The sequence below is a fragment of the Panthera pardus genome, unplaced genomic scaffold (genome assembly GCF_024362965.1).
Source record: "Panthera pardus isolate Hobbes unplaced genomic scaffold, ASM2436296v1 HiC_scaffold_24, whole genome shotgun sequence".
NCBI classification, from domain to species: domain Eukaryota; kingdom Metazoa; phylum Chordata; class Mammalia; order Carnivora; family Felidae; genus Panthera; species Panthera pardus.
In genome coordinates, this window is record NW_026526810.1 from 66,960,562 (window position 1) to 66,977,952 (window position 17,391).

Below are 17,391 nucleotides of genomic sequence, written 5' to 3' on the forward strand. Positions count from 1 at the left end.
TAACCTCGGTGTGTGAACTCTGTTACCCAGAAGGCCTCGCACGGCCACCGCCGAAAATAGAATGCCTCAGTTAATCCTTTTCGCCGGCAATTAGCGGAACCTGTTGGCGTGGCCTACAAGGCTCAGCGGGGCTTCACGAGCCTAGTTGCTAAGCAAGGGCGACTTTGGTCAACTGCCACCTGTGCCACGGCGACAGGAAGTGAGTACCCCTATTCCGGAAACTAGTTGTGGGAACCCCCTATTTCTTCTCACCCCCAAATCAGCCTCTTACCCCAAATTGCTCTTTGCAAGGGTGGGAGAAGGAAGAGTAGTGGGGGGAAGGAATACACATTTTTAGGGTCTCTCAAGACTCCATCCCAATTCTTCTCCCCAACAACTGGTACCTGGGATGGAGATACCGGGTAATTGTAACCATGAGACAGATGAGATGACAGTCAATGAGCTTCAGCCAGTGCACTGACCTTCCACAATTTAAGCAAGGAGAGAGATGAGTTATGCAGTTAGCTCTAAGAGGGCATTAAGGCCTATGGGGAAATTGGTTCAGCTCCCCCCTCCTGACTTTCCCTACCTTCCAGCTCTCAGATTGGTCGCTATCCCGAGGTCCCTGCCATGCCTCACATCGATAACGACGTCAAACTGGACTTCAAGGATGTCTTGTTGAGGCCCAAACGCAGTACCCTTAAGTCTCGAAGTGAGGTGAGACTGCTTTCCTAGTTGCACTTGACCCCAAGCTCCAGATGGGCCAGTACTGAGAAAGAGTCCTAGTTCTTGTCCTCCTGCAGTACTCATTTACTTGATGAATAAAATGCTCAGTTTCCTGTTCATATCTGCAGGTGGATCTCACAAGATCCTTTTCATTTCGGAACTCAAAGCAGATGTATACTGGGATCCCCATCATTGCTGCTAATATGGATACTGTGGGCACCTTTGAGATGGCCAAGGTTCTCTGTAAGGTAGGACTTCCCTCATGCAGGTTCCTCACTGGTGTCCAGTTATATGGGCTGACTGCAGAGGTACCTGCATCCCCACCCCCACCCCAAGTCAGCTCTCTGGCAAGTAACAGGATGTTTCAACTTACTATTTTATCCATTTTCTCCAATACTAATGCTCTTTATAAGTTCAAAGGCATGCCTGAAATAGTAAGATTCAAAGCTAAGTTTCCCCCCATTTTTTTGATAGATAACTTTCACTTTTGTTCTGACCAGCAGTTTATATACACCCTGCCAACTTTTTCCACCACCCAGGTCACCCCCTCCAAATCACATTCATCCTTCCAGTTACACCATTGTTCAGGACACTAAATATTCACTGTTTTAGTCCAGAAACTAAATACAGTGTGAGCATTCAAAAATTCCTAGCTAGAAGATCCTAGAGAAGCAGCTTACTAATTTTCTTTCTTTTATATATGCTATCCTTTTTTAATTTTTATTTTTTAATCTTCCTCTTCTTTGAATCCTAGGTTCCTGGGAATTCCTGTGCTCAAAATGGAATGTGTTTTTTTTTTTTTAATGTGTTTTTCTTACACACAGGTTATTGTTCACTTTGAAAATAGAAGATGCTGCTCCCATCAGTAATATTACCTGCCTCTATACTTGTAGCTGAAAAGGTAGATAGTTATTCTGGGCACTCAAGGAACATATGCATTCTTCTGGTTAATCTATGTAGCCCTGATTGATGGATTCTGCTGCTGCTTGTGGCTCTGTTAGCCTTAAGGACTTCATCTCCCTTTCTCTATTTTTGATTGCTGTAAGTCTTTGTGGAATGTCTGTTGTCACTTCTCTGAAGTTGATAGTTATACAGTTTTAGTACTTTTTTGCTGTTGTCATTCACTAACTGCTTAGGAATCTTCTTGTTGTCCATTGTCCGCCTGTTCTGCCCAGTAGAGTTGAGGAATAGTAACTCTGAATTCAGCATTAACAGACATGCTATAATACATGGACTTTGTGGGGACTGTTTTAATGCTTTATGTTGAGACTGGCTTTTCAGTAATGCTGATGAGTGCTAAAGAAATCAGGTTTTAGCGACAGAGCCAAGTTTCACAGTAATCATAAAGTTGGATATAAGCGTCTTTCTTCTAGATCTCTAGCTCGGTACATAATTGGATGTGCTCATCATGTCACACTATATCAGTATATCTCCAAGGTCTACTGACCTTCTAGGGTGATTTTTCTTTATGTATCAGCATGTTGATAGCAGAGTGTTGCTGAGAAAACGGAATTCAATACCAGCTTTAGCGAGGTAGTGTTGATGAGTTAAGTATAGCAATAATATGTCCTTACTGCTGGCTGATACATGACTTCCTTGGATTTCTTCTTAGTTGCAAGATTTGGGTTGTCTCTGTCAACTGCTCTCTTGTCTATTTGCATGTCTGGACTTTTAAAGCACAAGTACCAGTATTCACAGCTGTCTTTGAATGCCTTTCTCAAAGCATTGGGATATTGTTTGCAATTTGATGACCTAGGGAATACAAGTCTGAGGAGTTAATTGTATCCTTAAACTTGGTTGACCGAAATAGATGGAATGAAATAGACTTTTTAGGTTGGTCCGTGTCTCCAGAAAATTTGTCCTTTACTCCAGTGGAGATGGAGAAAGAATGGGGTAGCACTTTACTGGCTCCATTAAGGTCTGACCTCTTGTGAACATTTAGACTCACTGAATTATTGGACCAGAAGATACCAAAAACTAGGTTTATTCAGTACTGGGTTACCATAGGAGGAGGGGCTGAGTCTGTGCAGGCAGACACTGGCTCCGTCCACCCTCTTCATGGTTATGTTCTTGTCTGCTGCTTGTTCCACTGCAGCAACAGCTCGTCTCTGTCACCTTTTAAGTCAGAAGCCCCTGTATCTTCTGACAGGTGAAATCCAGTCCAGATGACTTAGTACTTGGGTCAGGGTGTCAGACAAGCACTAGCTTATGACAAAATGCCCTACTGGTTATTTATAGGGAGAATAAGGGCTAAACTAAACCCAACTCAACCAGTGGCTTCTTCAAGTTGCTTTCCAAAGTTCATTTTCTTCCTCAGAGAGAATACTTACTATAAAGGTCTATGTGTAGAAAAAGAGTTGCTAGTTCTCTCCTTTTTGATGACTCTTTCTTCTCCCCAGTTCTCCCTCTTCACAGCTGTCCATAAACACTACAGCCTCGAGCAGTGGAAAGACTTTGCTAGCCAGAATCCTGACTGTCTTCAGGTAATCTTAGTCTTTTCCTGGTCCCTTCTTCATCCCAGTTTTCCAGGAATCTTTTGTTTGTTTGTTTGAGAGAGAGAGCACATGGGTGTGCATGAGTCGGGGAGGGGCAGAGAGAGAGAGAGAATCCCAAGCAGGCTCCACGCTGTCAATGCAGGGCCCAATGTGGGGCTTGATCTCACAAACCGTGAGATCATGGCCCGAGCCAAAATCAAGAGTTGGACATTTAAACCGACTGAGCCACCCAGGAGCCCTTCTAGGAATCTCTGTTTGGCTTTCTGAGGACTAACCCTCACCTTCCCAGCCTGCCGGCTCCTCACTGGGTCTTTTGTGACATGCCACAGACTGTCTCATGCCTCCCATGCCAATGGCTCGGTTTCTCTCACAGCATTTGGCTGCCAGCTCAGGCATGGGCTCTTCTGACTTTGAGCAACTGGAACAGATCCTGGAAGCTGTTCCCCAAGTGAAATATATATGCCTGGATGTGGCAAATGGCTACTCTGAGCACTTTGTGGAGTTTGTAAAGGATGTACGGAAGCGCTTCCCCAAACACACTATTATGGTATGTTTCTATTACTCTGTAGTTGGTATGTTCCTCTTCCTCCCACTCTTTGCTGACACTCCCATTTTGTTACATCATTTCTCCTCCGTTGCATTTTGATTTTCCTAGACCGCTTAATCATGGCTCTGGGTGATCATCCATGGTCCCACACTTAAAATGTATAGATTGGTTAGTGCAGTTATCTCTGTCCCTTTTCACATGCCTTGTGCCCACCTATGGTGTCCACTGAAGTGGGCACGTACTAGAATCGTATTAAAGGAGTCGCATGAAAATAAGTTTTATTAATTTTTTTTTTTTTACAAGCTTTGGGGAGTGATAACAAGGCCTTATTTTCTCCACAGCATCAAGGGGTCTCTCTGTACCATCCACCAAAAATAAATAGAGCTGTGCAAATGGGTATTTAGCTTATATCACGTTTTCCCCTTTGCCTGAAGCCAGAGATTTTATGATGTAACAGATGAAGGACAGGATATGTTTGGGTCTCTTGGCAGGGACGGGGAGATAAATCTACTGTAAATCAGCTTTGGCCTTGGTCCAGTTGTACCCCAACTTCACCCTAGTGCAACAGCGCCACTGGCCACTCACCTCCTTACCTCAGCTTGGGAAGCAGAGTTCGTTCCCAGTAGAGGGACCCTAGGTACCCTCTTTGTAATACTGTTGGAAGGTCATGGTCCAGGCATACCGTATATGAAAGTGCGCAGCCTCCTCTCGTTTCCAACCCCAAGAGTGCTCTGTTTTGATTGCTCTGTCTCAGGCAGGGAATGTGGTAACAGGAGAGATGGTGGAAGAGCTGATCCTCTCTGGGGCTGACATCATCAAAGTAGGAATAGGACCAGGTAAGTTGGTTTATGGGTGGGCCACTGGCTACCTCTCCAGTGGCGAACGCCTGTGGAGCACGCTACTCTTTTCATTATGTTCTTCTCAGGTTCCGTGTGCACCACTCGGAAGAAAACTGGAGTGGGGTATCCACAGCTCAGTGCAGTGATGGAGTGTGCAGATGCTGCTCATGGCCTCAAAGGCCACATCATTTCAGTAAGGCCAAGGGCAGGGGAGGGAATGAGGCTGCCAGACAGCTGAGTGTTCTGCTGGCTGTGGAGGCTGTGGTAGCGGTGGATCAGAACTCCCTGGTTCCGTCAGCTTTGAGGTGGGCCATGGGGACATCACTCCTAGTACTTGGGAAATCCACGTTATCTCTTCACAGTGCTCTTCACTTTGCAGGATGGAGGCTGCAGCTGTCCAGGGGATGTGGCCAAGGCTTTCGGTAAGGGTGCTGGGAGAGTGTGGACGGAGGGTCCTGTAGAAGAGGATAAGTCACCTCTGAGGGCCAAAGATCAGGCTTGGAAAGGCTGAGAAAGCCGTTCAGATTTTTTGACAATATGAACTAATGACCCTGAAGCCCATGGTGCCACCTGGGGCAAGCCAGCAGGGGAAACCCTGAGACTCTGATACAGACTGCACAGCATGCCAGGTCCATCTGTAGCATCCCTCAGACTGTTGGACTAAAGTTAGAGACCTTTGCCCCTAGGACACTTGGAGTCTCTTGTTTAGCTGCACATAGTACAAAGAAATGACCAGATGGTAAAAGCAGCAAAAAAAAAAAAAAAAAAAAAAGAGCAAAACCCAGGCACGGAATCTCCAGAGGCTCTTTTTAAATTCTTGGGGAAATCAGGCTCACTGAGGAGTAGAGGCCAGAGCAGAGCAGGCCTGTGTGGGTTGTGGGTCAGCTAGGGAAACAAAACCAGGAAGATGTTAGAATCATTGTCAGGACTGAGAATTTGGCGTGAGTTGCTTCCAGGGGTGGGCATATGGGCGCGTGGGCCAGATTCAATTCTCTTTTCCCCTTGTTGATGCTGGCAGGGGCAGGAGCTGACTTTGTGATGCTGGGTGGCATGCTGGCTGGGCACAATGAGTCAGGTGGTGAGCTCATCGAGAGGGATGGCAAGAAGTACAAGCTCTTCTATGGGATGAGTTCTGAAATGGCCATGAAGAAGTATGCTGGGGGTGTGGCTGAATACAGGTATGTGCAGAGGTCCAGGAGCTGAGGGTTCCTGGAAATTGTGACTAAGCAGGGTGGTGGCAGAACTGCTGGCTGCTGGGAGATGCTTGGTACATTCTTGGAGGAAAAGTGGTGAACTGGGGCTAAATGCTAGAGACTGGGGCGGTGCTGTTGGGCTTAAGAAATCCAAAAAGAAAAGGTTAGACAAGTTTTTCCTCCTCTAAGGGCCTCAGAGGGAAAGACAGTGGAGGTGCCCTTTAAAGGGGATGTGGACCATACCATCCGAGACATCCTTGGAGGCATCCGTTCCACATGTACCTACGTGGGAGCAGCTAAACTGAAGGAGTTGAGCCGGAGAACCACCTTTATCCGAGTCACCCAGCAGGTGAATCCAATCTTCAGTGATGACAGCTAGACCTGAGCAGCTGTGCCCTCTCAAAGCACTAGCAGCCTAGCACAGGGCCTCCCGATGGGCTCCTCACACACGCCAGCTACTATGGCTATTTATCACTCGGTTATTTCCTGTTGCCTTACTCCTGAGGGCTTCTGCAATAAATCTGTACTCTGTACGCACAAAATGCCCAGGGTACTCACTGGGGAGGAAGCAAGGAAAGCAGGCTGAGAAAATGAAGTAAGGTAATCAAATGCAAATCTGGGGACGCAGCATCTGGAAGATTATGGAAAGGAAAAGATAATGACTCCTGCCTAAGTGTTTAATATGGCCTTGGTCTGGACGAGTTACTCTCCTGATATCATGTTTTGTTAATGAACTTCATTAAATAGTATCTTTGAACACCTAAAAAGCTCAGAAATGTTGATGTATTTTAAGTATCTCAATAAAGAGATCCCAATGACTATAAGAGATTCTGTATCTTTCTGCACAAGGCTGGCATCTGGGTGCTTCTCCGGGACAAGTGGAAGTGGAATTGGCACTGACCCAGTAGAGTCAAAGGCAGGGAGTATTTTTCCATGAAGTATCTCCATTTCAGTGCCACCACCCCCAGGTAACCTGGCAGCATGAGAATTTACAAAGTACATTCTGGTATCAGGGCACATAGATATTTTTAGAATAGCAAAGGGAAATTTCTCTTCCAGGCTATCAACCCTTCTTGGCACATCTGAACAACATTTTCCATCGGAAATAAAAAGGCAAAGGAATTCCTCTAGCCCTGGAGAAGCCAGTTCTAAGGAATGACCTACACTGACTTTATAGAAGCCTTAATTCCCCTTTCTCACACCAAGACAGTATTTTAATAAATCCAAATCTTAATTAACAAGTACTACAAAGTAATTTTAGCAAGGCAGTCAGGGAACCCAAACCTGGGCTTCCACTTTATTTCCACTAAACTGTGTGTAGAGCTCAGGGAGACAGGTGGAGTGCAGAGAGAATTCCGGTCCTATCATAAGTGTCTAGACCTGTCTGCATGGTCATGGGAGGGACAGACACAGCACCGGGGCCAGAAGTAGGGAGGTATTCATAGAAGGTGGGGATCAAGGTGTCAAACTTTGTCTTCTGATAGTTTTCCAGAGACTCCTGCAGAGAAGGGAGCAGGGAGATCCTATCATCGTCTTATTCCCTGAGCCCTCCATATTCTGGAGCATGTGGGGTTTCTCTGTCTTGTTCTGCTCATCCTCTTCCCCAGCTTTCTGTTCCTTCCTACTCACCCTTCCTTCCCTCTGGTCATTTTCTTCTTCATCAGAGTCCAAAACCAAGTCCCCTATGGTAATGACAGAGCTGCACAGAGATGGGGGACACACTGCAAGAAGGAAACCAGAGTCAAAGTACCCTTCTAGGTGAACAGGCCCTGAAGAATCCCCAGGAGAGGAGGCTGGCTCCTGACCCAAGATACTTACCTGGCTTCCTAGCCTTAGGAGGTGATAATGACAGTCTCAGGGGGTCCATGGGGCAAACCAAGCAATTCCTGAAGTGGGAGCAAGCAAAGAAGATAAGGTAACGGGAAAACAGGCAAAGAATGGGCTGTTTGCAGGGAGAAGCAACTGTACCACTCACTCTTCTTTCTCTGAAGCAAACAAGTCAACTGGGTTCTCCTTCAGAGCTCTTCCCCCCAGGGTCTGGGATGGACTCTTAGACTTTCCAGTGGAAGCTGCTCTCATGCCCGCAGCACCTGGCAGATCTGCCGTGTGTGTTTCATGTTCTTCCCTGCTCTCAGGCTCAGATATGATCTGGCTTGGTGAACCCAGATTCCTAAAGGGGAACAGCATGACTGTAGGGCGCTCCTTATGGTCTCCCTTAGTGGATGCCCATCGGGACTGGATTCTTCGCCGGCCTAGAGGGGCCAGATTGAAGTGGTGGCCAGCCAAAGGTTCTGGGTTCTTCCTTGAGGCTAGTCCCCGAGAAAGGTATGAGCTAGGCCTGGCTTTTGGCGATGGATCATGAAGTACTAGATTTGGTTGCTGAGGAGGACTCTGCTCCATGGGCTCTGTCACGCTCACTGAATCAGTAACCAAACGCTCTGAAAAAGAAAATGAAGCTCCTTATAAATAAGAGATAGTAACACAGCTCCATCTGGTTTCTTATGCCTCAGGCCCATGTAACCCTTCAAATAGCTCATCTCAAAAGGTCTCCGGCCAGTCTACCCCCAAGTTCCTAGTTCTCCCAGATGGTCCTAGTACCTGGAAGTGGCCACCCCATGTCCACACCATATTGGCTCAAGGCAAAAGAAGAAGTGATAGAAACTCCAGGCTGCATCCAGCTCAGCACATCTTGAAGCTGTGGGCAGAGAGTGAGAGGCATGAAGACCACAGTCCTTGATACAACCATCCCACACTCTGCCCTTATTTGGCCCCAACAAAACCTGCTGTGCCTGCAACGCAGGCAGTGCTTTTTCCAGCTGACACAGGTATTCAAAAAACAGCTTTTCCATGGCAGCCAAAAAGGGTTCCCCATACTCTTGTTCAAGTTCCTGCAGTGAGGAGAGAAGCAAGTCAGAAGAGGGCTAGGGAAATTAGCCACATAACAGCTTCCAAACCAGCCAGTCTCACCTGCAGCTTGGAAGCCAAGTCCACTGGGGTCTCTGCTAGTTGCTTCACCTGTTGGCAAAAGGTTTTCTGTGCCTCTGAGATCTTCCTCAGATCCTGCTTTGTCTGTTGAGGATAAGGAAAAGCAGAAAACTTAGGGTCACCAGGATCCAGTGGCCGGGAGAAGCCACTTTGTGGCACCGTGTTAACGGGAAAGGGCTGTACCAGGGATTACTCACAGCTTTCGGGTCCCGCACTACAGGTCCAGACTCTGGGAAGTGGTGATGTAGGGCATTCAGAACTTGGGCCCACGGCCGGCCCTGAAAGATCAGCTCCACCACTACCTGTGAAGGGTACTAAACTCAGAATCTCAGGGCAAGCTGCCCTTTTCCAACCAGTCCCAACGCCAAGCAGTCGGCCCTGTCTGGTCCCCTCGCATCCCGCCCCTTTCCCGTCTTCCAGTTCCTAATGGCTCCAATACCTTGGCCTTTAGACCCATACACAGGCGTTCATGGTGGCGGTAGCGAACCAAGCCAGGGGCAGCAGCGCGCAGTGATCGCAAAAACTCTAACACCCGGGGGAAATGCTCCACTCGGCGTCCCCGCACCACTTGCCAGGTGGCCGCGGCTGCGAAGCGCAGAGCCGCGGGACCGGCCCCCGGGGGCGTGGCCATGGTCGGCGGGCTCCGCCCCGGGGGCAGTCCCTATGGGTTCCTTCTTCCAAGGCAAGCCTTCTCCACTCCTCCTAGAGGCGAAGTTCCGGTGCCTCTCAGCGGCTAGGCTATTTGGATCTGCGCCGGATAATTCACGATCCGATCCCTTCCACAGGTCATCAGAATCCTGGAGGTCTTCAACTCGGGATGGAGCCTGAATGGAGAAGCTGGCCAGCTACAATAGCACCAGATTCGCTGTTTTCCACACCGCCGCCCCTGCAGCCGAGGGCTACCCCACTTCCGGCCCCTGCGGCCAGTCTGTCGGCCCCGGAAAAGGGCGGTAATGGAGAACCAATAGGACATCAGACAGGGAGACGTGACATCGCGTCATAAGGCCACGCCCCAACAGATAGGGCGTCCCTTCCGCCCCCGCTATCTCCGTCCGGTGCCACAGCTGATCGTGGCTCTCCGGATTCCCGCCTTTCTTCGCGGAGCGTACAAAGTCACGTCCTTCGCTAAGGCGTGGCTTGGTTGTGTGGAAAGCGAGGATCATGCCTTGCCCTTTCCCGTCGTCTTCTCCATTGAAATACGATTCTTCAAATCCTGGCCTCAAAGCAGCGCCAGCAAAGCCTTCCCGGCGACGAGCCGCCTCCAGTAAAAATTCGACTGTTTCTTTCACAAAACAGGAGAGGGCGCCCGTCTTTAAAAAATAAAGTACTGAACAAAGTTTGAAAAGATACATCAGGTTGTTAACTTGGTTTTCTCTGGATGGTCAGACTGTGCTTTTCTGTGCTTGATATCTTTTTTTTTTGTACCCTGTAATTTTAAAATAAATGAAAAATTAGTTTTCCTTTTTCGGATTTCTGTTGTTGGCTTACTCCAGTCAGCCCCTCAATGTGATCGACTTACTTGTCTGTCTCCTTGTCACTCTTCTGGTGCCTCTCCTTTATTTTCATCACCAAGTACAGAACCTGGCACACAGGTTGTATTCTTTAAATGTTGGTTGAATGAGATGCACCTGGGTGGCTCATTCCGTTAAGCATCTGACTTCTGCTCAGGTAATAATCTCACAGTTTGTGAGTTCCAGCCCCATATTGGGCTCTCTGCTGTCAGCACGGAGCCTGCTTGGGATCTGTCTCTCTGCCCCTTCCCTATCACACTCTCTTTCTCTCAAAAATAAATAAACATTAACATTTTTTCTTTAAAAAAAAATGTTGGTTGAATGAATTACCTTCCCTGACTACATTGTAGGGATTTAGTGGAACTACCCTTGTCTTGGACCATCTCCTCTCTTAGAGGTAGTACCTGCAGGATCCCTCCTTGAGCCACCCAAGGTCATTCTGCTGAGGTGATCCACAGAGATTTCTGGACAGAACACTGGACGTTATCTTCCCTTTTAAATTCTGCTCTTCCTCCTGGGCTCTATATTTCTGTGCAGGGCACCTCTCCTCACCTGTGGGTTAGAAACCCAGACCATAGCCCTTAACTCATTCCTCCCTCCTCTCCACATCCAATCCATCATCAAGTCTAATCAGTTCTACTTCCTATGGAAACTTCCAACCCACCCCCATTTTCATTCTCACTCCCTCTTTCCTATTTCAAGTTTTCCTGTCTCTCACCAACCTCTCATCTTCAGTCCAACTCCTTTCTAATTTCTTTTCCACGTTGCTTTCATCATGAATCTTGTGAAATGCAAAACTGATCATATCATTCCTAACTGAAAGCCCTCTCTTGCATTCAAAAGAAAGCCCAAGCTCCGAAATATGGCAAAAGGATTTTTAATGATCTGGCCAAACTTCTCTTCACCTATACTCCTTGCCACTTTGCCCTTATGCACCTATATGCCAGACTTCATTAAATTGTTTTCATTTTCCAAATATACCGTGTTGTCTTACATTTCTGTGCATGGTGCATACTGGATGATTCCTCTGTCCTCCATGCCTCTTGGACTTCACTTTTTCTCATCTTTTGTGGTTCATCCACCTCCATGAAGCCCATCATAGTTATCTTCTTGGGATCCTCAATACATATTTTTATCACCACCATTGTCACACAGAACCTATCTTGGAAGGTTGTTATAAGGATTAAATAAATTAGTAAATATAAAGCACTCGAAACAGTTCCTTGGGGCACCTGGGTGGATCAGTCAGTTGAGCGCCCGGCTTCAGTTCAGGTCATGATCTCTCTGTGGGTTTGAGCCCCACATCGGGCTCTGTGCTGACAACTCGGAGTCTGGAGCCTGCTTCGGGTTCTGTGTTTCCCTCTCTCTCTGCCCTTCCCCCACTCACACTGTCTCTCTCTGTCTCTCAAAAATAAATAAACGTTAAACAAAAAAAAAAAAAAAAAACAATTAAAAAAGAAAAGAAAAGAAAAGAAAAGAAAAGAAAGGAAACAGTGCCCGGCTAATAGTAAGTACTACATATGCATTGTATTCTGAATGTTTACATGTCCGTCACCCCCACTGGGTGGGAGCCTCTTGAGGGAAGACCTTGTTTCTTTCTTGTACATATAGCACCTTGTTTGTATGTTTACAGCTAATACAAACAGCTCCTTTTTTAGCCTTCTCTTTTACTGCCTTAGAAAACCCCTTGTCTTACAAGTCTTCTTAAATTCGAAGGTTCAAGAAGACAAGTGGTCAGAACTGAGAACTTTGGGCACATAGTCTCATGGCTACTGCTGGCCCCAGAAGGGTGTGGGCAGGGAGAACAGTACAGCAGAGAAGAAAAAGAGAAGGTGATTGTTCTCAGTCCTTACCGTGCATAGGAGTCAACCTCTTAGTGATCTTGTTAAAATACAGACTTCTTGGCCTCTGCTCCAGGGATTCAGGTTCATGAGGTTTATGCTGGCACCCAGAAATCTGAATTCTTGATTAATGTCTCAGTTGATTCTAATATAAGTGGTCTATAGACTATGCTCAAAGAACCCCGGGGTAAGGGAACAGTTTCATTCAAACCAAAACCAAATCTTTCAAGTCACCTAAGGAAAATTTCCAGGTAGAAGAGAGCTATACAAAGGGTATTGACTCTGTATCTCCGAACCTCAACTTCCCCTGCAGTTTCCTGTCTCTGATGAGGGACACCTGTCCCTGTATCAGTGGATGGCACTCAGTTGGTCCTCTTCCACAAACCTGAAACCCGGGGGTTTTCTTATTACTGCTCCTCTCCACCCTCCACGCAGCTACATCCCATTCTTCCCCAAGCCGTGTAAATTCGATCTCCTAGGGACTCCTCCAAGCTTTCCACTCTGTCTCCAGCACCACCACGCTGGCCCCAACTTACCATCTCTAGCATAAACAACTAGAGTTGCCTTCCAGTCTGTGTCTCTGCTTCCACGCTAACCCTGCTCCAATCTATTCTTGACACTACAAGCAGAGTAATCTGTTCAAAACACAATCTGGCCATGTCATCTCAAATTCCTTAAAGCTTTCAAAGGTTTCTTACTGCTCTAGGGAAGACAAAGATCCTGAATCTGACCTAAGAGGCGCCTTGTGTGGCCCTGCGCCCCTCAACTCCTCAACTCCACCTCCTCCACTCTGACCTTTGCTCCTCTGCCTTGGCCACATTATCCTTCTTTGAGTCTTGCTTACTCTTCCAGACTCCCTTCCACCACAGGATCTTTGCAGAGGCTACTCCTTTTGTCTGTAGTGATCTCCCTTCCCTTTCTGCCTAAATATGGTCCAGGGTCACCTATTTAGGGAAAGCTTTCCTAACCACCACAACCAGGCTAGGTCAGATGCCTTTACTATAAACTTCAGAGCTATTTACTTTGTCTCATGCAGTTATTCAGTTAATCTGTTTCTTTCTCAGACTGCAAGCTCCACAGGGCAAGAACTAGGGTTGTCCTGTGCACCACCACTTAGTTAATTGCTTGACACACATCATTAAATGTTTGTTTAATAAGTGAAGGAATGGGTCCATTAGCCACCACCATGGCTGGACCCTGCCAGTCAATGTCTCCTGTAAAACTTGGGTCCAACTGTGGACAAACATTCCCTTTCCAGGGTAGACCTAAGAACAGTTGAAGGTAGCCATTATTTTAAAAAATTAACTTTATTTTAAATAAAGTTCAGGGGTGTCTGGGTGGCTCACAGTCAGTTAAGTGACTCTTGGTTTTGGCTCAGGTCATGATCTCACAGTTTGTGAGTTCAAGCCCCCAAGTCGGGCTCTGAACTGACAGCCACAGAGCCTGCTTGGGATTCTCTGTCTCCCTCCCCTGCTTGCTCTCTATCTTTCTTTCTCAAAATAAATAAATAAACATTTAAAAATAAAATAAAAGTGCAGGGGCAACTGGGTGGCTCAGTCAATTAAAGCCTCTCTTGATTTCAGCTCAGGTCATGATCTCACGGTTTGTGGGATTCGAGCCCCGTGTCAGGCTTGTGCTGACAGCAGGGAGCCTGCTTGGGATTCTCTCTCTCTCCCTCTCTCTCAAAATTAATAAATAAGCTTTAACAAAAAAGAAAGAACAAGGTAGGAAGGGAGGGAGGGAGGGAAGAAGAGCAACCATTATGGTCTTATCCGTAAATCTGGGAAACATTTATAAGTCACATCTTGTAAATTTTTGCTTTTGTATTTGTAATTAGCTCCACCTGGCTTACTATCCAGAAAATAAAATCTTCCTTTTGGTGTTTTTACTTCTTTTAGAATTTTCCAAGCACTCCATCCAAAAGGCCCAGCCTTCTAGCCTCTATGTTTATCTGGGGAGAGCCCTGCTGTCCACAGGGTCTGCCATACTTCTATCTCCTCAATGGCCTCTTACAAAATCAAGTACAGAGGTTGGTACATGTACTCTCAGGCTTCAACACCGAGGTCCGGACTTTGCTCCCTGGGCCAGGGGGCTGTAGGAGCTTCTAGCATTAGCTGTCAGCCTTGCCAAATCAAACCCACTCAGCTGGGATTCAGGGACCCTGATATCAAGCCTGGTTCTCCAAGCCTGGGATGGTCCCCTCCCCTGCTTTTAGACCTCAGTTGAAGCTACCACAGTCCACATTAATGTTTCCAGCTGTAAATCTTAGGGCAGAAGGAATTAAAGAGAATACTGGTTCTTTACCCTGGGTTACTGATGCAAAGAATCAACCTCCTCCCTAGTGATCAACTTTGTATACCAGGTGTCCCAGGAGAACCAAAACAGGTCACAAAGACTCCGAGACAATGACCTGCCTCATCGGTGCTGGGGCACCAACTAAGAGGGCAACTCTAGTGGATTTTGTAAAACCAAGACTCATAACACCTTCTTGTTATTTAAAAACAAAACAAGACACTCTGTAATACAGAGGATGATGTCAAGGAAATAATCATATAAACGAATATAAACTAGCAGGAAACAGGGTTCCCTAGTACAATTTTCTGAGGTACAGTCTCAGTAGGAGTCTGTACTGATGGTTATTACTCAGCTCCCCAGGTGCCCACTGATCTTGCTTTTCTAGAGCTGGTCCAGTCATGCACCATGCATTCTTCCGACAAATGCTCCGAAACACAATCCTCGACTGCTCCCCCAAGCCTTCAGACTCCCCATCACCGTCAAATTTAGTTCATCGTCCATTGGACAGATATTTATTGAGCACCTGCCACAGGTCATGGACTGTGTGAATCTGCTGTAAGTAAGAGAGAGGTGGTCCCTGTCCTCATGGACTTACATTCCAGTGGAGGAGAGCTAAAGGTCCAGGGCCAGAGCGCAGTAAGCCAAGACACTAGGGATTCTAATGCCTAACTCCACAGAATTAAAGGAGATGCCCCTATCAAGCACCCAATTTGAACTTAACTCACAGTAGGACCTCGGTATGTACATATTCGCTTCCTTCCCCCAAGTGTTTGGAGAACAGCTGGCCCTCCCCCTTTTTTTGTGTTTGTGTTTTCCTTTTTGAGGATTTCAAGTATGTTTCAGCTCTAACAAACCACAGGGGACCAGGGTAAAATGAACAAATGTGAAGCAAGTTACAAAGTTGTTAGAAATCTTAAACTGGCCAGGTGTTCAATAAAAAGAGATACTATTGTGTTGCTGTTCTTTCTGGAAACCAATTAACAAAATGTTTCGACCACCTTACAGATCCTCAATCCCTTTCCCCCAATAACTCTCACTGTAAGAAGTTATTTTAGGGAAATAAAAAATGAGCACAAAGATACATGCACTTGTACAAGGATATTTATCCCAGCTCTGCATGTAAGAGCAGAACATTGGGAAGACTGAAATTTCCAGCAAGGAGGGATTAATCAAATACATCATGGCACTCTACGGTAGACAGTGTTTGTTCATTTGTTATTAAAAATGTAGGGATACCACTGGAGTTTGCTCCATAAATTCAAGGAGCAATTAAAGATCACATCTTGCAAGTTGTTACTTTAAAAAAAATTTTTTTTGGAGGGGGGTGGTGCCTGGGTGTATTGGTGGGTTAAGCATCCAACTTCAGCTCACATCATGATGTTCTGGTTTGTGGGTTGGAGTCCTGCATTGGGGTCTGTGCTGACGCTCAGAGCCTACAGCCTGCTTTGGACTCTGTGTCTCCCTCTCTCTCTGCTCCTCCCCTTGCTCACACACACACATACTCTCCCTTTCTCTCAAAAATAAATAAACATAAAAAACATTTTTTTTAAATGTTTATTTTTGAGAGACAGAGCGCAAGCTGGAGGGGAACAGAGACAGAGAGGGAGACACAGAATCCAAAGCAGGTTCCAGGCTCTGACCTTGTCAGCACAGAGCCCAATGTGGGGCTCAAAGTCATGAACTGTGAGATCACGACCTGAACTGAAGTCAGATGCTCAACAGACTGAGCCACCCAGGCGCCCCCTTTTATTATTATTATTATTATATTTATTATTATTAATGGCAAGTTGTTGCTTTTAAATGGCAAGGAGCAAATATCTCTTGTGCAGTCCTGTGATTGGCCCTGTTACAAGTCCTGGGACAGGGGTGTGAACCAGACAGATAAAGTCTCAGTTCTTACTAAACTCACATTTCAGAGAAAAGAGATAATTTAATAAATAAACAAACATGCTAATGCCAAGAAGTGCTTGGCAGGACATGAAATAAAATTGGGTGATACGCTAAAGAGACCAGGGGGCAGGAAAACAAATTAGATTGAAGGTCAGGGAAGAGCTCCCTGAGGAGATGGACCTGTGAGCTGAGGCCTGAATAACAGGAGGGGACTGGGCTTGCAACCTGGGGGCAGTGTTCTTCCAGAAGGAAAGTCAGGGGCCAGGCCCGTAGAAGGTTGTTGGGTTTTATTTGTTTGTTTTTAATGTTTATTTATTTTGAGAGAGAGTGCCAGTGGGGGAGAGGGGCAGAGAGAGGGAGATAGAATTCCAAGCAGGCTCTACGCTGTTAGCACAGAGCCCAACATGGGGATGGGTCTCACAAACCTTGAGATCATGACCTGAGCTGAAATCAAGAGTCAGACGCTTAACTGACTGAGCTACCCAGGTGCCACCCCCCGCCCCCGCAAAGGTTTTGAGCAAAGGACTGACACGATTGGATTCACCCACCCATTCTGCACAGCAGAGTATCAGAGGGCACGAATGGAAGTGGGGGAAATGATTAGGAGACTGGGGCAACAATCCAGGTAGGAGATGAAGGGAGTTCTGGGAGCTGAAGAGGTGATGGGTGGTCAGACTCTGGACATCCGTATATGGGAGACAGACCATCAAGACTTGCTGGGAGAGGCACCTGGGTGGCTCAGTCGGTCAAGCATCCGGCTTCAGCTCGGGTCACGATCTCACGGTTGGTGAGTTCGAGCCCCACATCGGGCTCTGTGCTGACAGCTCAGAGCCTGGAGCCTGCTTTGGATTCTGTGTCTCCCTCTCTCTGCCCCTCCTCTGCTCGTGCTCTCTTTCTCTCAAATATAAGTAAACATTAAAAAAAAAGGAGAGAGACAGAGAGAATAACATTAAAAGACTGGCTGATAGACCAGAAGTGGGATATGAGAGAAGGAAAGAAGCCAAGAGTGACTTCATGCTTTGGGGCCCATGAAACTTGGAAAGATGGAGTTGCCATTTACTGATATGGGGAGGCCATGGGATATGCTGGA

At 46.7% G+C, this 17,391-nt stretch overlaps 2 protein-coding genes across 8 annotated transcripts; one reads left to right on the forward strand and one right to left on the reverse strand.

Moving 5' to 3' along the window:
* The first annotated feature begins 3 nt into the window (after nucleotides 1-3).
* GMPR2 (guanosine monophosphate reductase 2) lies at nucleotides 4-6,603 on the forward strand. 4 transcript variants are annotated; one of them, XM_019429329.2, is made up of 10 exons: nucleotides 4-199; nucleotides 576-696; nucleotides 834-953; nucleotides 3,105-3,188; nucleotides 3,574-3,747; nucleotides 4,502-4,583; nucleotides 4,673-4,779; nucleotides 4,966-5,008; nucleotides 5,605-5,764; nucleotides 5,969-6,603. In XM_019429329.2, exons 2-10 carry the CDS (start codon nucleotides 610-612, stop codon nucleotides 6,156-6,158), a joined length of 1,047 nt encoding a protein of 348 aa, XP_019284874.1. In that variant the 5' UTR covers nucleotides 4-199; nucleotides 576-609; the 3' UTR covers nucleotides 6,159-6,603. The 4 variants fall into 4 exon arrangements, with proteins under 4 accessions (XP_019284874.1, XP_019284875.1, XP_053745280.1 ...); XM_019429330.2 differs by lacking the exon at nucleotides 834-953; XM_053889305.1 differs by lacking the exons at nucleotides 4-199; nucleotides 576-696 and adding an exon at nucleotides 1,530-1,606 and having other exon boundaries at nucleotides 841-953.
* TINF2 (TERF1 interacting nuclear factor 2) lies at nucleotides 4,626-10,077 on the reverse strand. Of its 4 annotated transcripts, none has more exons than XM_019429326.2 (9): nucleotides 9,204-10,064; nucleotides 8,962-9,066; nucleotides 8,747-8,848; nucleotides 8,560-8,667; nucleotides 8,378-8,474; nucleotides 7,755-8,217; nucleotides 7,598-7,665; nucleotides 7,409-7,500; nucleotides 4,626-5,041 (listed from the first exon to the last, which is right to left on the reverse strand). In XM_019429326.2, the coding sequence occupies exons 1-9, from the start codon at nucleotides 9,393-9,395 to the stop codon at nucleotides 4,955-4,957; spliced, it is 1,314 nt and encodes a 437-aa protein (XP_019284871.2). In that variant the 5' UTR covers nucleotides 9,396-10,064; the 3' UTR covers nucleotides 4,626-4,954. The 4 variants fall into 4 exon arrangements, with proteins under 4 accessions (XP_019284871.2, XP_019284873.2, XP_019284872.2 ...); XM_019429327.2 differs by lacking the exon at nucleotides 4,626-5,041 and adding an exon at nucleotides 5,625-6,410 and having other exon boundaries at nucleotides 9,204-10,072; XM_019429324.2 differs by lacking the exon at nucleotides 4,626-5,041 and adding an exon at nucleotides 7,035-7,277 and having other exon boundaries at nucleotides 9,204-10,077.
* Between the last annotated feature and the right edge of the window lie 7,314 nt (nucleotides 10,078-17,391).